General features: G+C 36.2%; 1 protein-coding gene across 1 annotated transcript in view; it reads left to right on the forward strand.

Annotated features, from left to right (window-relative positions):
• Positions 1-17,614, forward strand: part of ITGA9 (integrin subunit alpha 9) — a 196,102-nt gene that overhangs the window by 53,047 nt on the left and 125,441 nt on the right. The window contains exons 5-10 of the mRNA XM_072412135.1: positions 3,846-3,913; positions 7,335-7,464; positions 9,051-9,136; positions 12,292-12,354; positions 14,542-14,679; positions 16,268-16,373. Of these exons, the coding sequence (XP_072268236.1) occupies positions 3,846-3,913; positions 7,335-7,464; positions 9,051-9,136; positions 12,292-12,354; positions 14,542-14,679; positions 16,268-16,373 (591 nt within the window). The remainder of the gene's footprint in view (positions 1-3,845; positions 3,914-7,334; positions 7,465-9,050; positions 9,137-12,291; positions 12,355-14,541; positions 14,680-16,267; positions 16,374-17,614) is intronic.

Raw genomic sequence — 17,614 nt, forward strand, 5'->3', positions numbered from 1 at the left:
AATGCACATCATTCTTATAAACAAATGCAAAGATTTGTGCTTTTTTTATTATATCTCCATTTTGTACTCCTGTCGCTATATTAGTTAATCTCTGAGACTACTCCCTGAACTACTTCCTGAGCCATTAAAATTGCAATCTACCTGCCAGCATATGCAGCATTACATGGATGAAACTTGAATATGTGGTGGTCATAGATTGTAAAGATCACTAGGATACATATGTCAGATTGGTAAGTTTTATTTATAGTTACAAACCGAAAATAGAAAAAATGTCAAATATTTTGGGTGCAGTTATTTTAAATTTCATATTCTAACATAAAACAAAGTGTATTCTATACAATTTGTTAGAAATCACACTTCATCTATGTACCCATAAACCGGAAAGCAGTAGAATGCCATAAACCAGTTTAATCACCAAAGTATTCATCTTGACCACAAGACGTTTTATACACCAGCACAGTAAGAACATGATTATATCTTTAGTCCCACAGTGGCTGGAAATCATTGCTTGCTCACCAAGGGATCTAAAAAGCCAAAACCATGTTATATGTTTTGGAAGGAGTATGGAAGATTGTAACTTCTGTGGGATTTTTATTTCGGTTTGCATCCTTTTTAGGGTGATTTCTCTTTACATCCTGGATGCTTGATGGGTTCCAGACAGAAGAGGAAATCAGGGAATATTTGAATATTTCTGTATGACCCTGGTCCAGCAACAGTGCTCCTTAGTCGTCAGTACCCCAATCTACCTATAGCAAGACCCCGCTCAGCCTTGGTAGGCTAGTTGAGCTGTCCCAGCACACGGTTGCCCCCAGGAGTTATGTTCACAGGGGATGGTGTCTGGCAAATGACTAAGAGAGGGCCAAGAGACCACAGATAATGCAGTTTGGAGATTCAGGCAGAGACAAGTCCAGAATGCAGAGCCAAGTCATACACAGGTAATCAGTCCACCAAACAAGGTATACAATAGCAGGACAAAAGCAAAGTTGGGGGTCACAAGCAAAAGGTTAGTCTAGGCAGCTAGCAGGGTCAGAAACAGGCAAGATCAGCAACAGAAAATTGGACAAATTAAAAAAGAACTAAACCCAAAAGTGCCTAAAACAAAAAAATACACTTACCTTCAATCCCGCAGGGCAGGCCGATCCATCCGGAGGTCTCTTCCACCAGATCCCGCATCGTCCCAGCATCGGTCAGCGAGCCGGCATGCCGGCATGTTCTTCCTCTTACATCACCTGACTGAGGTGCGAGATCGGGTGATGTAGGTTGGAAAAAAACACTTGCCGATCCCACTGCGCATGTGTGAGATCGGTAATTTTTTTAACTATGAAAAGGCTCCTTCTGAGTGCATGCGCTTTTTAGAAGGAGCACCTAAGAGCCTACCGGGATGCCTGACGTAGCTATCCCGGGAGGCTTTGTGCTCCCATTCATTCTCAATCGCTTAGACGATCTAGGGAGCAGTGCTGCTTTTTTTTTTTTTTTTTTTTTTTAAAAACAATTTTTTTGTAAAGTGAAATTTCTGAGTTTAGGTACGCTTTAATACATAAGCAGCCCAGTTAGCCCAGCTTAACGCTACAACAGGCACTGAGGAATGGGAGCAGAGAAGGGAGAAAAGTAGCCAATGGCAGCGCAGGATTGAGCCAGGGACTACTTTGCTTCTAAAATTCACTTCAGCTCTTCACATTCTTAGAGTGTAAACAGGAGATGATGAGATAGTACATCTTAGGCTGCAAAGCTAAAGGGAAGCAGGGGATGCTCCTGTTTCCATATTCTTCTTGCCGCTGCTGGCATCGCTAGACAAAATAAGCAGTGTGGGATACTGCGCTACCACACAGTGTGGAATCGGCGGCGTCTCCCAACAATTTCTTTACTTCTGTCTATTTAAAGATTGTCAGACAGAACAGTAAGAAAACTGAAATATACCTGAATCAAACAATAAAAACACATTTTGTATAAACATGTGTAGTAGATCATCTGTCAGGAACTGCAGTTTGTGTCAGATGAGGGAGATTTTCCTTCACCAGTGCAGCCAAGGCAGCTTACAAATGAAAGTTAGGAGCTTAATCAACATTTGAATATATGGTTGAAAATATTGGACTCTTTGGATTGCCCAAAGTCAACATTCATATTCAACATGTTTAACATATATTAAGCTATTCGCCTAATTTTCCAGAACAAATATAGATTTTTTAATAAATAGTGAGATTTCCCTTTGCTTCCTGTCTTAATTATGCAACAGGAAATGGGGGGAAATCTCTGCAAATTTAACTAAATATTTATTCAAGAGAGTTGCTCCTGACACAAGTGTCCTTATTGGGGGGAGTTAATCTGACCTTTTACTGATGACAGTTGAAAAGCTTGGATTTCTTTTGTTTTGGTGGTCCCAAGAACAAACAAAAATTGGATAAATCTTTCCAGCATGAAAGCAAGGAAAGAGGAATAGGGAATGGTGGATAGATAGGAAACAAAAAGACCAGAGTAAGGGGGAGGGTGGAACAGAAGAATGAAAGAAAAGTCATACTGGTAGTGGTAGTTAGCGTTCCCAATAGTTTATATGTTTCTGTACAGTGATTCTGTTTAGTTAGAGCTAGCATTCTCTTGTACATAACTGGAAGAATCGTTGTGTATTCAACCCTCTCTGGTATTCCAGTACTTTGCTCAGTAAAATGCATTGCCAGTGGAAAGTTGGCAAATACAATAATATTTATTACTGGCACTGTTTCCTTTGCAAAGTTAAGCCCACTTCACTTTATGGCCTTGGACACTGTCAGTATCTGCGTAATAAGTGTTTTTTTCTGTTTTTATATTTCACTGGAATAATTTACATCTCGTGGATATGCATGCTTACATTTACTAAAAGTTGCCTTCTGTGCTCATTTTTAATTGTACCAAAATACATTGAACTATATCAAAATATAACTAAAAGCCAAACTTGTAAGGAAGAGAAAAAATTTCAACGTTAATCAAACTGGCTTATTTCACAGGAAACAATTTTCTATAATTAAATTTTTGTAGTAATTTCAAACTCCTCAATGCTCCACTGTCTGCAGGACACAGTAAGGTAACTGACACCTTTTTGTTGGAGTGTTGGAATGAATGAATTTTTGACCAAAGTCTAATTCTACCTATCATTCCCTAACTTTGACTGGAGGAAAGAAACACAAATTTGTGGTAATTGTAACAACTTAAAATTCCTATTCTATGCAAGTGTTGTAAGGCTTAATAAATGTTTTTATTGTCATTGCAGGAAAAAATCCTACTTTCTAGTTTTTGTATGTATTGGGGTAAAAAAATCTATGGATCAGGAAAGCCCAAAAGGCAGTTTGTCTTAAAGCTTTTCTTTTATTAGGGGCTTTAAGATCAATTATCTAATATTATTAAAGTTTTTCAAACAGAATGTAATGATTTCACCCAAGCCAAGCACCTATTAAATGATAAAATTTACACACAAAATCTATGCAAGTGAGCATTTATTTACATGGCTGCTGCTGCATTTTGTGTTAAATAACATGTTTAGAACGTGCACTGGGGAGAAGATTTAGAGGATTTACAAGTTGTTTTTGCTGCTGTTACTATGGAGGATTCTATTTACTTCAGTACCGAGGTAATTAATGTGATAATGCTACCCACAAACCACTCCAAAACCTTGACAAGAAAGTGCTGCTGGAAAATATGTAACTAATTTGAAATGCAGTAGTTCTCAGGCCTACATATTTGTGGCTTACTTGGTTCCCAATCTGGCCTTTGAGGCTGGGTGGTACATGTGGTGGAGTGTAACAATGTTAGGCCTCACACAGCCAAACATAACTATACAGAAAATGCTATAGTAGATTGTTGTCTTTATTTTCCAGAATATAAAAAGAAATATGGAGAAGAACATGGATCCTGCCAAGCTGGGATTGCAGGATCGTTTATGGAGGTCAGTAATATATTAACTTTATAAAAATATTTAAATGTATAGTTAATCATACCTAAATAGTAAAAACATTAGATGGACTACATAATAAAAATAATAACAATATATTGATATACTATAATTTAATGCAAACTTTGCCTTTAGAACGGCTACAGCTCCTCTTTTTCCATAATGCCCTGAATTGTTTGTAAAGCCGGTGGTTCTTTCTGGCTAAAGGAAATAGGAATGCAGATTTTGCACTCCACAACTTCCTATCAATTTGGTGTTTGGGGAACCTGGAGATATATGGAATCTGTTTAGTAGTATACATAGTTGGCAATATCATCATGGAATATGGGAATATCATAAGGAAACATTGTTTGCACTACAGAATAAAAATTAGCATGTTCTATGCCTCATATTCATTGGTGGTTGCATCACCAATATAAGGAAGAACCCCATTGTCAAAACAGCTCAGCCCTACAAATTATATTTTAAATGTGTTTCTCCTGGTGCAATCTGTAAGGTTGTTTTTTCATTTTGACAACGGGTCCTGTTTGTGTTTAAGTACTGCCGAGGCAACTGTATGAATGGAGTCTTGGGCCTGTTTGCAGCCTTAATTCATACATAAGCCTCTGTTGAGTTTCTATGCAGATACATACATGCACACATACACATGTATGCAGAATAACATATATAAATGTGTGATGTAGGCTAATTTATAATTAAGGTTACAAACCTAATTTGCTAAACCTATTAAATTTTTTACCTAGCAAAATTTTTTACTGTTTGAATGTAAACATCTTAAACCTCACTTTTGTGTATTAGGTCTAGAACATTTCAATTTTTGTTTGCAAATAATGTACATTTCTAAAAGGAACAATTCATTGAATAAAATGAGCTTGTCTAGCAAGTTATAAGCGACCTTTATTACTAATTAAAAAACAATTTTGGTTAATATTATGTTAATGAAACACTGACGCTGACTGTGCTAATCATGACTAAGTCACAGGTTTGACCATGTCCCAGTTTTCCAAAGTGGGCAAAAACTTGATTTCCACCACATTAAAATATCTGTACCAGAAGCTGGGTAATAAGAAAGGACGACTAGTTGTGGAAGAGGTAGATATACACAGTCTGATATTTGTTCCCTGATTGTGGTCAGGATAGATGATACACAGCAGGAAAATGTACAAGATCTGGAACTTGTGTAAACTGACCCTGTGATGAAAAAGTTTGTTACATTTGCAGAAAAAAATGTTACATTTGCAGCCAAATCCACACATTTTTAATGACATTCCCTTACTTGAGGAAAATATCTTATTGGATTTTCATTTAGCAAAGCATTGTTTTCTGTTTTCTTTTATAATTAATATTTTTACAAAGTATTTCTTAGGGGGCCAATGTAACTTTTAACTACTTCACCTAATTAACTTTTAAATCCTAAAATACTTCTGGTAATTACTATTAAGTCATGAGATGGAAACAGGTTAAAGTGACCCATTACTGTTTATACAAGTGAAGTTGGCTGGAAGACATTTTTTGGAAAACTCTGCCTGTAAATGGAAACAATGACATCTAATCTTTAATTTACAAGGGCAGTGTTTATACTTTTCCTGACGTAATGAAGAATCCCCTTAGTTTAGTTACCAGAGGCCTAAAACGGAGGCCTACACTCATAGCAGCTGTCTCAGCCGGTTTAGGATTTCTACTAATATAGCCCGAGCTAAAATGTAACAGTGAAATGCTAACCACTTTAATTGTGAGTTTCTCTCCTCACCCTCTTGCTCTTGTTAAGAATGAGGTCCAGAATAAAAAGCAAGAGTAGTTAAAAACCTCTACCACTCAAGTGTTACTAGTTTTAGAAATCCAATCATTTAAAATGTAAAATACTTGTGTGTTCAGCAAACACATGGCTTTTATGGACTGCTGTTAAATAAAATAAAATTAATACAATAGACATAAATGTATTATGCTGTACTCTGTTGTCTAGGTTAAAGCAAATCTAAACTCACAAACCAAAAAAATGTGTATATTGCTACCAGTCCTTAGATTTTTGTTGCTGCATTAGTTTTCTTTTTTCAGGTTTTGTTTTACCTTTAATTTTACTTGAGTATTTTGCAGATTACACAATTACAATGTCCGCACACCCTACTGTTTTACTAAAGTAGAAACAAGATAGGACTGCAGGGCTCCCCCCATCTCTTCTTCTTCATACTCTAGAAAATGTGGTTCAGATCCACAGATATTTTTGGAACGTATTCTACAGACAGATATAAAATATACTTTTAAGTTAGCAGTTGTTAAAAAATACACATAGGGCTTAATTTTTAATCTGCAATAATTATTCACAATATATATACAGACAATAAAAATACAGTGTGCATTACCCTAATATATGTTACCTTAAACTCAATATATTTTTTTCTTGTTAAAGCTTAATATTTCACCATTTTTTCATTGAAAATACAGTCAGTTTTACCTATTTATAATGCATTTCTGGCTATTTCCTCTATGAGGGAGTAGTTGGGCATTAACATTTTTCAGTTGTAGCATTTTCCTTATCTGTCTACACATCACAGGTTTCTAAAAATTGGTGAAACAAAATGTCAACTGACCTAATATTTTTAAAACAAAAGGGAAACAGGTGACAAAAATCACTTGTGTGGTTTATAACAGTGAAAGCTCTATCAGCAGCAGATGCTTCCTTGAACTGCTCTGTCTGGTATCCAAATGTACTTGACCTCCCTTTCCACACCACCCAGGCTGAATTATCTTTTCATGGCCAATGTCACATTTATTAAAAAGTCCTTGCATATGTGGACGAGCCCTAAAAATACATGTTTTGTGTGCCAATATTCAGCAGTATCATATCTGGTTTGACCTTTCTGAACTGAATGTACAAAACAACATTTTGAAATAAACTGGGTCAGGTGAAAGTTAGGAAACCTCCAGTAGTATGGATTAACAGACACCTTGCTTGATGGCGCTCCTACCCTTAGGCCACATGGGACACTGGATTCTGGGGATTCCTTACAAACCATTTGCTATTAGTATGCAAATGTTTCAATCCTGCAATAAATCAATTCCAGGTTTGCAGGATTACCCATGTTTTCCCATAATATAATAGTCCATCTAGCCCAGTCTTGGAGAGCTTTAATAAATCAGGCCTATTGTATACACACACACATTTTAGGAGAGATTAAGTTTCAATCAGTTCAGATAGCATAGTGACTGCAAAAGCAACCGGTGATCATATGATGAGATCAGATATTTACAAACGACATTTGCTCCATTTCTGAGTTGAGTAGTTGTTAATGAACACAGGTTCCCTTACTTAACTCTGACTTTTAAAAATAGAAGTACCTCTACAATACCAGCATACTTCTGTTGTTATAAATATAGGAGTATAATTACATGTCATGTTTTGTTTTTCTTTTTTTAGGATCTGGTTGTAATGGGAGCTCCTGGATCCTATTACTGGACTGGAACAGTAAAAGTACTGAACATCACTGACAACACATACTTCAAGCTAAATGATCAAGATGTCACCGCTAAACGCTACACATACTTAGGCAAGTGCCAATGCCCTCTTACTGCTAAACAGAAATGTGTTCTCTCCATATTATCTCATGTTAATATATTTACTAGCTTAGAGCCAAAGCAAGTTTTTGGACAGATAAAATCACTTAAAGGACAACTGCACTTCTGAAGTATTTCAAAATACAACCCACCAACTAAAATACTTTACTTTCTCCTCGAACCAGCCATCTTTACTGTGTTTATGTAAACTGGACTCTTGGGAGCTTCCAGTAATCTATCTATGTACGACTTATAGTCAAATACTCATAGAAATTAATAAAGCCATATTGTGCAGGAAGATTCTTTTCCCTAAAAAAAGGCTGTGCAAGGCCAGACAGGGCTACACAGGGAAGATTGCTAGACTGAGGAGAAAGGTACAATAAGTATTTGGTCTGATGGGCTAAACCGGGGTTTGAACAATTAAGACAAATGTACCAAAGTTGTAGTTGCCTTTAAAAGGAAAGCTTTCATTCAACAAACACTGGAGCTGCTTTTGTTGACTTTTCATTTTTTAAATTATTCTGATGCCTAAGGCTGGGTACACATGTGTAATAATTGTTGTTGGAAAGGATCTTTCATGATACATACAGCGCCGTTCTGCTCTATATAGGGGAGGGGGAGAATGACGGAGCGGCAACCTGCTGTGCATTCTCCCTGTTCGCTTCTATCGAGATCGTTCGCCGTCCATCATCCGTGGATCTGCCAGGACGGTCGTTCGGACAATGGACGACGGGCGCTGTACACACATCAGATTCTCATCTGATATGGGCCCTGAGCTGATTATCCGATGAGAACCATTGGACGTGTGCACTTAGCCTTATTAGTAATTATACTAATAAGTAATTATATAATCACGTAGTAATTATATGTATTAAAGTGTAACAGTGAAGTGTCTGCATTGAAGTGTATCAGACAGATTAGACTATCAGACATATGATTTCTGTCACTGAAACAATATTTGTCTTCACATTGTGATCATTTCAAAGGACAGAGGGACAAATAAGTGCTGTACATACAAGGCAATTCAATTCTATGGAGAAGGGAGGACTATTGAGTGGCCTCCCTCTGTGCTCCCCTCCCTATGAAAGTTTAGTGACCATTTTTTCTTTATCATTCATCAATCCACCAGAATTAGAACACATTGATGCATGACATCAGTACCTTTATATTACATACTTATTCCAGATGGGTAACTCCCACAGTATTAAGCTATCAGCCAGACATGTTTTTAGAATAATGCATGTCCAGGAAATTTTGACATATACCACACAAGAGATAGGATCTCTCACAGATCACTTGTATATTATTATGGAGCTGCTCCCCTGCTAACGAATGAGATCTGGAGTGCCCTAAACCAGAGTGGAAGCTATTGCATTAAGTAGAAGCCTCTCTGCTCCAAGATTCTGCTCCAAGCTCTATGTTGCCATCAGCAGAATCATTTTGCATGTTTAACATGTTCAGCTTGTTCACGTTTGTGTATTCAAGTCAAAGGACTTTTTTGCCTGTTTATTAAGTAGTGAAGTCTGTTCAGAATGTTTGCTTTGCATTGTAATCAATACTTTCTTTTTTGTTTCTATAGGATATGCAGTCACAGCTGGTCATTTCAGTCATCCTTCCACTGTAGACATAGTAGGAGGCGCTCCCCAAGATAGCGGTATCGGAAAGGTGAGTGTTCCGTTACTATGGAACATGTGACACACAGCTAGCAACTTCCACACACAATATGAACGATTTCCTTTCCAACAGCTGAGATATAATTACCTTATTGTTTATGAGGTAATGCAAAGCTGGATATAAGCCTCTCACTAAACTGACAATAACCTCTAGTTTTTACATTTTAGAGAGATTACAGGAGGTTATTATTACAGACTACTGAATGCTGTTGCAAGTGTTTTTGGGTCTTCTAGGCAACATAGAATCACTTTACCTTCATAAACGGAGCAGAGCCTGACGCTGTAATTTACAAATACTTTTGAATAGCTGAAATGTATAGTTTCTTATACACGTTCACCTATCAACAAAAAGTAGGCAGCCCTTACTACCGGGCTCTACTACAGAAATCTCATAGTTGGGTATTGCTTCTCACTCATTCTGCAGTGTCCTGTGTCTTGATGTTGTTCTCTGGTTAATAAAATGGAAAAAAGTGACTGATGTTGGGCAGAGAATCTTTGACATCATGCCATTTGCTGTATCACAATAGGGAGAGGACAAGGAACAACACATGCCACTTGGTTATTCATATATCAGTGCCTTTTAATGTGGTGCATATGCAGGTCCAGCTGAAAGCAGAGACTTGTGTTTCATCATCAAAGAAATAGTAAAATAGTAAACCTAAGTCTCAAGGAGCATGCATACAAAAATAGAACACTGATTTAATTCATCAATCTGACAAAGAACATTTGTGCATAGTCCATACAGTCTAACTCAAGGTTATTTATTGTGGCCCATTATAACTCGATACACTAGCAAGACTCATTTAGCCCTTCCTTTCACAGCCTTGGACCCCTTTTATACTTGTGGTGTAAAACTGCACAGTTGGGTGCTCCGGGGTGCATAGCAAACTGCTGCTGTGCATCTGGACATGGCAAACTGCATTGCAGGTATACAGTATCGTCTGTGGTTGCGGCTGCTGTGTGGTTCTTCCTCATGATGGTTCAGCATCACATTTGGGTAGGTGGGGTGCTTTGGTATTTTTGGGTCACTTTATATATCACCCTGAGAGTTTCTACCAAAAATCAAAATATTCCTGCATTGTATATGGAAGCACAGAGACACAGTTATGATGTCACTGGATCTGTACTTATATTTTTAAACTTTAAATGCTTATTTACAATTTTGAATTACGAAGCACACTTTTTAACATGTATTCCATGTATTGCAACCAAAATTAAAAAATATTTTCACTTTTTGGGTGTATTTTGTTGCGACTAATTCAAACAAACGGGCTGTCTTTACACAAACCGTGTCATGTGCATACGTTTCAACAAGGATCAACAACACTGTTAACTGTAGATTAATAAAACACAGTGCATTCTAATTAAAATGAAATGAAAAAAAGATCATTAAAATTTTGATTCCAATAACTAAACAGTCAACACTATTAGGGCAGGCAAGCATTTTCCTTTGCTGTAAGATTTTTTATTCTCTGCAAGTCCAACTATTAATAAAACTAACATTTTTAATCAGCAGACCACTGTAACAAGCCAAAGATGAACATAAGCCAACATAACATGCATAAAAATGGTATGAATGTGAACTGTGCTAAGAGTGGAAAGATCCATTTCCAGAAATTCAGGGTGGCTGACTGATCCACTCCACATAACTCACAGTGCTTCCTTAAATGTAATAAATCATACCATATGAAAAATAGTCTAGTCTTATAGAGCTAAGGAACAAAATACATAAGTACATACATAAGGCCAAAAAAACTATAACTTGTGAATTAATGTACTGCAATAATACAGAGGATACACTGCAGTCTGTACCATTTGTGGATCTTACGTCTTGTACATATGTCAGCTGGACGTCAGATTGTCACTGGCAACAACCTTATATAAACGAGGACTGTACGCACAACACAGTTTTGGTCAATAGAGAGGGGAGGAGGAAGGATAAGCAGGCAGCACCCTGCTGTGCTCCTCTCCATGGGAGTGCACAGCAGTTGTTCCTGATTGTTTTGGGTGAACATCTATATTGTGTACAGCACACATCATTTGATAATCTGTTATGATGGATTACTAAAGCTGCATACACACTGCCAATTTTTGTCGTTGGAAAGGATCTTTCACGATCCTTTCCAACGACAAGGGAGTGCACGATGCATGAACGGTGCTGTACATACAGCACCGTTCATGCTCTATGGAGAGGGGAGGGGGAGAGCGACGGAGCGGCACTCTGCTGCGCGCTCTCCCCTTCACTTTCATTACGATCGGCTGTCGTCCATCGTCCGTGGATCCGGCAGGTCGGTCGTCCGGACGATGGACGACACCGACTGTACACACGGCAGATTTTCGCCCGATAATTGGCCGATGCTGATTATCGGGCGATAAAAATCTGACGTGTGTACGTAGCTTAAGGGACAGCGAACCCTAAAGTAACAGTGGACAACTGATGTCATTCACTATGGGGGAGGACGCAGTGGGGTGCCTCCTCTTTGACCTTTCCCATCTGTCTTTACAGTGCCTGTCTGTTCTGGTGTCATTGGAAATGATTATTTCCAGCTATCGAGATTTGACAAATACTCTTTTTAGTTTTTGTTAATGTGGGAGAGACAGAGCCTTTTCCAAGCTTACCAATGTAGACATCCTTACTTCAGCTCCTGACCTGGTAAAATGTGAATCTTGAAGGGATAGACATAAAGATAACATTTGACTGATGTTCTAACCCCTCTCTACTTTACTAAATAAATTTGTAGTTTTTATAGTCTCTGTGCTTATCCTCATGACTGGGACAGGAAGTAAGGGTGAATCTTCTCACAGAGACAAATAAAACAAAAAACTACAAAAATTTAGAATAATTTGGCTTAATTTTTTCAAACCATCTAATAATTTTGGTAAGTAATATCCATCCTATGTATATGTTTATGTATGACTACAAAGAAGGTTAGCAGGTTAAGAAGGAGATCCCCAATTTGTGTTGGGTAGGAACAACAATGACTGGCTGAAAACAAATTTAACTTGAATGCTTTATTGCTCCCCAAGATTGGTTCCCCTTTTATTTCCCCTGTTTATTTCCTGATTTAACAACAATCACTATATTTTAGAGTGTCTTATATAACGTAATGCATGTTACTTATTTTTATATTTTCTTTTCCTATGTAGGTCTATATTTTCAAGACAGAAAAACGGTTACTTGAGAAGAAATTTTATGTTTCTGGAAAAAAGGTTAGTCATCTGTCTGAAGTGCTATTCTGATATGATTTCTTTTCCTTACCAAGTACTTGCCACTTAGGTTTCATTTCATTTACACTATGGCTAGCTTAGTGTTACAGTATAAACTAGCATGTGTCATATAAAACTATTCTTTATGGCACTAGGATGATGAAGTTATCCATATGATGACCACATTTTGATCCATCGTATATAACAAAAATGTGCAGATTTACTAAGGTGTACACACTTTTAGCCACCTCTGCAGAACTGTGTACTTCCAACCTTAAAAAATTATGAACAATATTTGCGATTTGTGGTCATTTATTATGTACTGGAATTTATTATGGGACGCTATATTCCTGCAGTTTCTTTTCAAGGAGGCTTTTCTCATTTTTCTAAAACCTGTTATGTGTCTGCTTTTCAACATTATCATGTACAGTGTATAACCACCAGTCGTACATTGTACGTGAGAATATAGAGGGCATTCTTTCATCAAAAAGAGTGTGGCTCTGATAATTCTTTTACCACATTTAGCCAGTGTTTCTATTTTAATATTTCTTCATGGTGTTTGCTCTCCTATTGGGCCTGGTTTGTAAAGGCTCTCCAAGACTCGAATAGATAGTGCTTGATTTATTAAAGCTCTCTAAGGCTGGAGAGAATACACTTTTATCAGTGAAGCTGGTGACCCAGCTAACCTGGATTGGATTTCTTCATTTGTTAGCAAATGTTTTCAATCCTGGACCAGATCCATTCCAGGTTTGCTGGATTTTGAAGAGCTTTAATACACCAGGGTCAATCAGGCCCAATGTCATTGACTCCATCAGGTGGATTTTTCATCACTTGTCCTGCAAGGAATGCATCCCCACTAGGGATATAGAAAGCTATAGGAAACTGAAAAAAAGTTTTCCCACTCTTTAGAAAAATAAATGTTTTTTCTAATTAAAGTAATTGTTATTCTTTTTTTTATAAAACTGATTCATTTAGATATAAATGAACAGAGATGCCAACATATGACAGTATAGCTCCTAATACTGGTAAATTTTAGCCTTAAGCCTTACAGTTTTATCTTTTGCATGTTTTGCATTTTGTAGATCACCCCTCTATCTGTCTTGATATTCATTGTGGCATACAGTGAAGGGAAATTTAAAAAATGTTCATTAGAACAAAAGCCAAGGGAAATCTTTCAATAGGGATAACTGTTCTGACTACCAGATAAAGGGAGAATTCCTCTCACTTTAGGAATATTTTCTTTTACTTCCTGCAGTGTTTCCTTAGCAGAAATGAAAGGGAAATCTCTAAATCCTATTTGTTACCTTTCTTTGTAGATAATTTGGTTTAGTGAACAAAGTAACTAGTATATCATTTATTTACATCTTTAGAAATGTGTTATTGGGTAACTAAAAGTTGTGCAATAAACCTTAAAGGGAACCTAAAGGAGAAGAGAGCATTTTACTTTCAGTAGTCATCTGGGTAACATCAACATCACATGCAGCACAACTCACAATAAAAAAGTAATAATTTTGGTTATCAAACAATCAATACATTGTGAGGTTTTTCCAAGTAAATACGAATTCCTAATCATAGTAGTCTGGAATGATTGTTAGCAGTTTCACAAATGTGTATCTGGAAAGAATAACTTCCTTGTTTTCCCCTTTTCCCTTTTTGCTTATCTAAATTATATATAAATGTATGTGATTGTCTACAAAAATACAAGAGGAAGTAAAAGAGGTCATTAGACCAAATCCATTTCATAGTATTTAAAATAAATAATAAACCCACTTTTTTAGCATTCTAATAAACCCTGCAATCAAATCAGATTATTTGACCTCACATTAGTAGCATTTTGTTTAGGCAGTCCTTCACACACTTAAGATTTCTAGAATCTATCCCCACCAGCATAGCTGCGTTGTATGTCTCCTTTAGGACAGAAAGTAAGGAATAAATCCTTTTCTTCTTCACCCACATTTTGGCTTGAGTTCCACTTTAAGTCATAATAAAGACAATACTAATACCTTATGGTTCACCAAATATATACATTTTAATGAAGCTCCCAAAATTCAGAATCTACTTGCAGTGTATGTGACATAACAGAGTTACTTAATGTATTTTCTGAAAGCTGTCAACTAAACCAAATGTACAATTTCTTGTTTTTATGGGCGGAAATACTGAATGCTCTGTTATGGCTCAACTTGGTTGCAGATGGGCTCTTACTTTGGCTCCTCCTTATGTGCAGTTGATCTCAATGCTGATGGGCTATCGGACCTCTTGGTGGGGGCACCCATGTTCTCAGACTTGAGGGATGAAGGACAAGTGACCGTTTACATCAACAGAGGAAATGTAAGTATACTTTATACAAAACAATGACACGATAAAGCTAAAAATGCTAAAATTGATTTACTTATATTATACAGGAGCTGCAGTATCATTAATAGAACATGTGTATTATTTAATTTACATTTTGAAGGATATCAGCAGGGCTTTACATTCTCCAGACATAGAGTATCTTGTATACTCTCATTTCCTTGTTGCTGGTTTCCTTTGACATAAATCTATTTGACTTGCACATATACAGTCATTTCCTAGAGACTTTGCAATTCAGTATTAAATCTGGCAGAGTTACAGTATTTGCTGGTGTTTCCTTCATACGGGAATTGCTCAGAATTTCAAAAAAACCTCAAGTCCTAAAAGTCCCCTGGATGTAGATGCCAGCTGGATGCAGAAGATGTTTTGGGTAACTGCTCAAATAAACCATTTACACTAATCAATTATTAGTATTTCTAGTATCTATATAATTACCCAATCACTCAATGTGACTATACTAACCAAATTGAAAAAAAAAAAAGCAAAGACCTTTCATTGGATAGATCTAGAACTCCTAGATCAACTTCAACTTTGCCATGGCAACATTTTGGCTGTTACAGGAATTTGTTTATTACTTCTGATCTGTTCAAACATTTACCTAAATATCTATTAAAGAACAAATCACAGTATTAAATGATCACACAATGTTTTTTATTAAATTGGTAGGTTTATTCATTAGTTTATCATTTGTATTTCCAAGCAATATTTTTAGATGATTACAAAGTGCAGAACTATGTGTTGGATTGTTCGACATTTTACCTGAACAAAACGCAAATGCTATGAATACGTATATTTATATAAACTAATATTTAATTTTGTAAAAAAAGTAAAAACAAATTTTAGAGAAAAGCAAATATTAGAAGTAAAGTTAGGCCAATTGAAGCAGTTTAGAAAAAAAGTTTATTTATTTGTGCCTATAAAAAATTTGGGGCCATTAGTTTAGCAGAAATACCTGTTTTGGCAGTCAACATGAGTGCTAGCCCTGAAAATGGACCTCAGAGTTGGGTGGCATCACACATGTGGTGTCCCAACCCTTTAAATGTGGCTATCGCTAGCAGCAAGTTCTTACTCAACCATGGCTAATCCCTGAATGCTTACTAAATTCTGGTATTCCAGGTTTAATGAAGTTGACTAGTCAGCCAAGCAATAAATGTAGTCCTATGCATTCTGTGACTGAAACTTTGAGTTTACAAATAGATTCAGGGCTGGATATTTCTTACCTAGTTAAACAAAAAACATATAAATTTATTAACAAATGTCATTTAAATCCAGCACATCAAGCTGTGCAATAATATACCGAATGGTGCCTTTGTAGTCAGACTGAATGTCACATTTATGGTTCTTACTGTAATCAGTTTTAAAGCACTATCTCTGCCATGTGAAGATAAATGAGTTTGTATAATTAAAGCATGGTTGTGTCTGTTTAGGTAGGAAGTGTAATCTCTATTCAGGTGTTTCCTGCATGTATTGTAAAGCCAAGCAATCATCCAGCGGGATATCCATCTATTAACTGGTTCTGTGCTGCTGTGTATTCTAAAGCATTTTTATATTTCCTGTTTGCTAGGCAGTAATGGAAGAACAAATTGTGTTGAATGGTGACAATGCATACAATGCACACTTTGGGGAAAGCATGGCAAATCTTGGAGATATTGATGACGATGGTTACCCAGGTCAGTAAGAAATAATGCATTTATATATATAAAAAGGTCATTTTGTAAAGAAAACCCTTTGCATTTGCATTCAATAATGACAAAATGACCTTTATTTATATTTGTTTCATATTATAATATCTCCTTGTATAGAAAAATGCTAACATCCCTCACTCCAGATATATTCCCAGTGTAAAAAACATGATAAAACCTCATACCTTTCTCTGTTCTAAAATTAATAAATAAATAGCAGGGTCTTAATATCCCAAATACTATTTGAAAAATTTTTTAACAGCAATTATCAGACAAAAATAAATAATTACAGTGTTTACTGCTACCAACAAATTAAAGCTCAAGAATAGCAGGATGTAAAAAAGATCTTGCAGTAATCATGAGTTTGTTTATATTAAAGATTCAGTTTTGGGCTTCCAAATAGAAGTTATTAGTCTGTAAAACATACTTATAATAAAAATAGTATATTTTTATAGTATTAAAGTAAGAAAACCCTGTTTCTTCTCTGCTTCCCTATTGCTTCAGGTATTTGCCGATTAGAAGGGTTTAATGAATTCATGAACTAGGTCTAGAAAGATGATTGCCAATGTACATTTGAGTAACAAAGATTTGGTGTAGAACGGCTGAGAAGTTTTTTTTTTATTTTTTAATGTGCTCTTCGACTAATCCCTAAATACAATAGGGAAAGATAAAAGATTTTTTGGACATAAAGCTTAGTTCACCAGTATTCAGAACAAGGATATGTTTTTTTTTAATTTAATCATAGAACAGTATTTTTTCTAATCATATTAGTTGAAAATAAGTATCACTTAAGTAAAACTTATCCTGATCTATTAGCTTTGTGAATTGCAAAGTGTGTAATCTCTTTTTTTCTAAAATCTGATTTGGCTGTCTGTGTATGGATCGACCTTGAGTAGGTGTTTCTTGACATACACGGTATGGCTAAATTGTAGGTTAGATGAAGACCACATTGGCTTTATTTGTGATTGCTTTTCCTTCTTTCCATCTGTTTAGAAGCATCTGTTCTTTTGCAGCAGCTATGTGCCAGTGAAATTAGATAAGCATTTTATATCTTTTTCTGAGAGCCTGTAAGTAGAAGCTCGACACAAACACTTAAAGCCTTTTTCTTTTTATCTCTTCTGTCGGCTTCTTTCATGGACTCAATCAACACAATTTCACAAATAGATATCTCAGTGTGAAGAGAGTGCTGATCTCATTGTCCTAATATAAGACAGATAGATTTTACTCTA

This window comes from Pyxicephalus adspersus, chromosome 5 (genome assembly GCF_032062135.1).
Source record: "Pyxicephalus adspersus chromosome 5, UCB_Pads_2.0, whole genome shotgun sequence".
Taxonomy (NCBI): domain Eukaryota; kingdom Metazoa; phylum Chordata; class Amphibia; order Anura; family Pyxicephalidae; genus Pyxicephalus; species Pyxicephalus adspersus.